We start from the raw sequence: 5,858 nt of genomic DNA on the forward strand, positions 1-5,858 counted from the left end.
CAACATTGTCATAGTTCAAATCGCATTTTAGCAACTGCCTTGGTTGGACTCTATTTAATATATACGCGATTGTCTTAGGGGCTTCACTCCATAAGGATAAAGGAATATCAGAGTTGCTAAGCATACTCCTCACTATATCCAGTAAAGTTCTATTAGTTCTTTCAATTACACCATTTTGATCTAATGTGCCAAGTATAATGTATTATACCACAATACCATATTATTGAAGATACTTTGTAAATGGTAGGTGCTTGTCAATTTTAGTATATCTCTTGTAAAATTTTTCACCTCTATTTGATCTCACTATTTTAATTTGTTTTTCGCATTGTTTTTCTACTTTAGCTTTATAAACTTTAAAAGTATCTAATGTCTCATATTTATTATGAAGCATATAGAGATACATATATCATGAATAATTATCAATAAAGGAGATAAAGTATTTTTATCCATTTGAGGATATATTAGGACAACATACGTCAATGTGAATTATTTCTAATATGTCAGAAATCTTTTTAGCACCTTTTTTAGGCTTTTTAGTTTGCTTATTCTTAATGCAATCCACACAAGTATCAAAATCAGTGAAAATTTAGAGGTTCAAGAACTCCATCATTTACTAATTTTTTTATTCTCCCAATGGAGATGTATCTCAACATAGAGTGCCACAACATAAAAAAATTTTCATTCATAATATTACCATGCACAACTATTAAATCTGATGGAATATTATTAGCTAAATGAACTTTGAATTAATCACCAATAAAGTATCACATCCAATAATATTAGAATTTTTAATAATGTCAACAACACTGTCATGGTAAAAATTTATATATAATCATTGTTTCACAAGTTTGGATAAAGAAATCAAATTTTTAGAGAAATGCAAAATATAAAAAGTTCTTTCTAAATCTAAAATATAATTAATGTTTAATACAAATCTAAATATTCCAATAGCTTCTATACATGAACGCTTTCGATTGTCCATATAAATGCTCAGTTGACTTTCTATAGGTTTTTTTTCTTACGAAACCCTACAAAGTGTTTGAAATATAGATTTCAGCACCACAATCAATCCACCAAGTGTCATGACATATTTCAATAAAATTAGATTCAAAACACATTGAAGGAATAAAATCACAAAGATTAGTACCCTTTTTTTCAAGCCAAGCCTTAAATTTTGGGTACTCCTTCAAGTGTCTTTTTTTTTTTTGTTAAAAAAACACAATGCACCTTTTTTATTCATAGAATGGAATACAATACTCTTTTCTTTCATCTTATGAACTTACTTCTTACTACCCTCATTTGTCACCAACAGTACATTTTCACCAAATTTCTGAACTAACCTTCCTTTCTCTTGCATACCAGTAATTCCTTAATGGACCACTTTTTTTTATGTATGTTATCATAAATCTTAAATGTTCCGTACTGGATCGAAAGAGAATTCAGAATAAGATGCACTAGAAATGAACTATAGATCTCAATCTCTAAAGCTTTCAATTGTGCTGCTATGTCCCTAAACCTGCTCACGCATATCCCTTATACCAGTAAGGCTCATGAATGACAATTATGCCATTAAAGTACTTGCAAAAATATCTTACTAAAAGACTCAACTGTTCATCAATAATCTTCATGTAATCCTTGACATTCTCACAATCATGAATTGAACCACAAATACTATCTGAGATACAAGACTTAATAAATATCATATACTTAAACGGTTGGTTGGATTTCTCCCACCGTTTGTATAATGCTACCTCGATTCGAGTACTAGCATCAATACAAATAGCATAGTCAAGTTCTGCACACACTAAGTAAAAGAGAACCTTATCTTTCCACTCTTTATAGTTGTCACCACTTAACAAATAAATTTTAGATACAATTTCAGATATGTTTATTGCTACAAATAATAAATCATGCTAACATTACACATCTTTAAATAGGTACATCGAAATCCATAACATATGATAATACATGTCAATGCAAGTTATATCAAAATAAATATGAATCATAGAGTTATTAAAATTTATCGGTGGATAAAAACTTTAACACATAATATTCACTATATCGACTAAAGTGTCGAAACTAGAAAACAAGATACTATTTCTCAATATATATGATCTAATTAAGAAATAAAATATTTTCTATTTCAACTTAATTATATATGAATAACATAATAAATTTCTGTAGGTAAATTTACTGTATTATTCACAATAATTATAAATATATCTATTAACTTTTATGTAATTTTTTTAAATACAATTATTATCAAGTATGTTATGACTACTATTCAATAAATTATGTATTAGTCATAATATGATATGTAATAGAAGAATTGATATTACATGCAAATATAATCATTATCATCACATAAATAAATCTAGTGACAGATAATATAACAAATTTAAATTATGAATCCAACAACTCAACGTAAACAAAAAACAATTAAATCAAGTATTTAATATTATATAACAAAAAAATATCCATTGAAATTTTTGGTTCATCTCTTCCACATCTTTTTTTTTTAACTTAAGAATAAGGTTCTTCTCTTTCACATCTTTTTTCTTTCACATCTTTTTTTTTAACTTAAGAATAAGAAACTTTTGAAATATTTGGGAAGCGGTGCTAATATGAAAAATAACTATTGCACAATTTGAGAAGATTTTTTTAAAAAGTATTATTCATTATTCTTTTTTTGTATGGTGTGTTAATTTCAATTTCAGTGATTTTTTATTTTATAAATTGATAAAAATTATCTTTTATTCTAAAATTTATACTACACATTTTTTTAAAAACAATCTGATTAAAATAATTACACAGTAAACTAAATTTAAAAATGGTAAGACAAATAATTTTTACTCTAATATCATATGTTAGTTATTTTTTAAAATTAATTATTTATGTACCTCCAGTCATTGCTAATAATTCTTAATTTAAATTGGAATTTTTAATTCTTGAACCACCAATTCAGATGGAACCAGAATGAATTGGAGACTCAAATTATACATATAAAATTAGGAAAAGTCTATATTTTGTAAAAATTAATAAAGGATAAAAATGTAAAAAATTGATAAATAATAAAAGTGTAAAAAATTGATAAAGAATAAAAGTGTAGAAATTAATTGTGTAAAAATTAATAAGAGATAAAAGTATAAAAAATTGTATTCTGTGTGACTATGTACTAATATGTCTATCTAAAAATTGTGTCTCAACAAGCAAATAATAGACATATACTAACGTGACTATGTCTCTTCATCTATATCTTTAAAACTAAACATTATCTTTACGAATAATTCGTCGGACAACTAATCAACTGCTAATATAATTAACTAATAATTTTTTTTAAAAATTATAATACCACTCAAACTAATTTCTATAATAATAAATTGGAGTACAGTTAGAATAAAATTCTAACATTTTATTCACTACAATCGTTCCAAATCATGTCACGAGAAGCTCGAATAATGAATACCACAAATCTTTTCTTGCTTTCTAAGCTTAACCAATTGAAAGGGAAAAACAAAACATGCACAGAAGATAAAAGACACGAGAAGAAAATTCAAATGCTCTTTCATTTTGCTTAGGTTGCAAAACTTGTAATCCAATTTTTTCCTAGTATCCAATTGTCTATAAATAAAACACCTAGCTAATAGTTAAATAAAACCGAAAATGACATGCAACTAATCTATGTTTTCTATATTAGCATGACCTTGATTTACCTATAGCATCTAAGGTTAGTTAATTAATAAAATGAAAATGGAATTGTTTACATTACCTCATAGAAGGAGCCACAGCAGCAAAAGAAGAAAAAGAACATAACAAGTTGGTGGCATAGAAGCCATAGACAGATAAAAGCTTCACCTAACATCACACATTCATATAAGTACGAATTTTTGGTGCACTATCCCTGACTTTCCTTCCTAACTCTAATCATGGTCCCGATATTTCTTTTTTTTTTGTATACCTCAGCATGCTAAAAATTCAAATTACTTTGCTTTCTATTAAATATTTCACCCTTTCCATTGACCCTTATAGGATTCATTTTGCACCAATTTTTGGTTCACCATGGAATCCATCACCAAGGCAAGGAAAATCTGCCACCTTCTGTTAAGGTTCTTGGCCTTTGGGGCAACCCTTTCAGCAGTTATTGTCATGGCTACTAGCCATGAGAAAGCTAGTGTCTTAGTATTTCAATTTGAAGCAAAATACACTAATACCCCTGCTTTCAAGTGAGTGTCTTCCTTTGCTATTGTTCATAAATTTATTATACTCCCTTCCGTCCATTTTCTTACCTTCTATTCGAACTGACCAAACAATTTTCTCCCAGGTACTTTGTGATTGCAAACTCTCTAGTCACAGTTTATGGATTCTTAGTCCTCTTTCTTCCTCCGGAAAGCTTTCTTTGGCGACTCGCGGTAGCGACCGATCTGGTGAATGTTCTAAAAGCTCCTTCTTACTTAAGCAATAGCAACACATAATTAAGCTCATCACAAAGAGCTTCTCAATTCAATTGTCAAGTAAATAACACTGAATTCTAGGCTATCTTGTGAAATGGTTTAAATGACCATAGTATATAATTACAAAAGTACTACTCTCTTTGTATTTCTCTCATCCGGTTAATTTTTTGAATTTTTGAATAACCATGTTATAGTATACAAAAAAATCAATTACTAAATCAGTCATCTGTGAAAAAATATAGATTTATACAAAATATATATATATTAAAAATAAATTAAACAACACATTTATTTATATATAAATTTATAGTAACTGATTTTTTATGTACATATAGTATATTTTATTATGGAATCAAGATATCCAGACATATTCTCTTAATCTCTTTTATCCAAATATATACTAAAAGGTAATATTATACATTAGGAAATAGATGGCATATATATAAATCATATAGTACTTTGCAATGATTATGATACATCACTAAGCTAATGTTGAGAATATCATAAAGACTATTTATGCATGAGAGAAGACAGGCACTACATTAATTGAGTTAATTTCTATGAGCAGGTGTTCACCATGTTACTTGTGTCAAGCATATCTGCAGCATTGGCCATAGCTCAAGTTGGAAAGAAGGGAAACAGCCATGCAGCTTGGCTACCAATATGTAACTCAGTCCCCAAATTTTGCAATCAAGTTACAGGAGCTTTAGTGGCTGGTGCCATAGCAATGATCATATACATGATTCTTCTTTTGAATTCCATTCATAGAGTATTGGATCCTCTTATCTTGAGAAAATGCTGAGATGGATTATTATAGTGCAAAGAAATATTAATAGGGTGCTCCTTGGAACATAAGGCATAGTTATAGTCTTCTAGAAGAGTGGAATCATAAGTTGATGAATCAACAGTGTTAATTGTGTTTCTAATAAGTGTATTTTAATTTTCATAGAGGTGAGACTTTGGATACTTTTTTGGGGGAGTATTTGACTGTTTGTGTTATATTTACTATACATTTGCAAGTTTACTGGTTTGTTTTTTTGGCAATTACTCCAAATATCAAAAATATCTTTTTATGATGATCTTTATTTAAAAAATGTAACTTATTTATTTGGTCACATTTTAAATAATAGTAACACTTTTATATCATATGAAAATCAAACCCTACAATTTATCATCCAATAATCAAAATAAAATATTTTCACATGACGACAATAATAAAATTTTCATTGGAGTAACCACCTTATTTTTTTTTTATCTACATAAATTTTAGAAGATAATTAATTTTTGTTTAACAATCAATTAATATATTAAATTTTTTATATTTTGTCAATTTTTGCACACACATATGCACATATGTATCAGCATAACTTGTAACTATTTTATGTAAGGAAAGTGCTACGTAGCTAA

At 27.7% G+C, this 5,858-nt stretch overlaps 1 protein-coding gene across 1 annotated transcript; it reads left to right on the forward strand.

The window, feature by feature from the left end:
• Positions 1 to 3,911: 3,911 nt before the first annotated feature.
• On the forward strand, positions 3,912 to 5,496 carry LOC107478246 (CASP-like protein 1C1). The gene is made up of 3 exons (XM_021137832.2): positions 3,912 to 4,223; positions 4,322 to 4,424; positions 5,020 to 5,496. Exons 1-3 carry the CDS (start codon positions 4,060 to 4,062, stop codon positions 5,251 to 5,253), a joined length of 501 nt encoding a protein of 166 aa, XP_020993491.1. The 5' UTR covers positions 3,912 to 4,059; the 3' UTR covers positions 5,254 to 5,496.
• The last annotated feature ends 362 nt before the right edge of the window (positions 5,497 to 5,858 follow it).

This window comes from Arachis duranensis, chromosome 3, assembly GCF_000817695.3.
Source record: "Arachis duranensis cultivar V14167 chromosome 3, aradu.V14167.gnm2.J7QH, whole genome shotgun sequence".
Classification (NCBI taxonomy): Eukaryota; Viridiplantae; Streptophyta; class Magnoliopsida; order Fabales; family Fabaceae; genus Arachis; species Arachis duranensis.

Coding starts and splice junctions, on each gene's coding strand:
- LOC107478246 (XM_021137832.2), top strand. CDS start 4,060: ATGGAATCCATCACCAAGGCAAGGAAAATCTGCCACCTTCTGTTAAGG. Junction 4,224..4,321: donor ACTAATACCCCTGCTTTCAA/GTGAGTGTCTTC, acceptor ATTTTCTCCCAG/GTACTTTGTGATTGCAAACT. Junction 4,425..5,019: donor TCGCGGTAGCGACCGATCTG/GTGAATGTTCTA, acceptor TTCTATGAGCAG/GTGTTCACCATGTTACTTGT.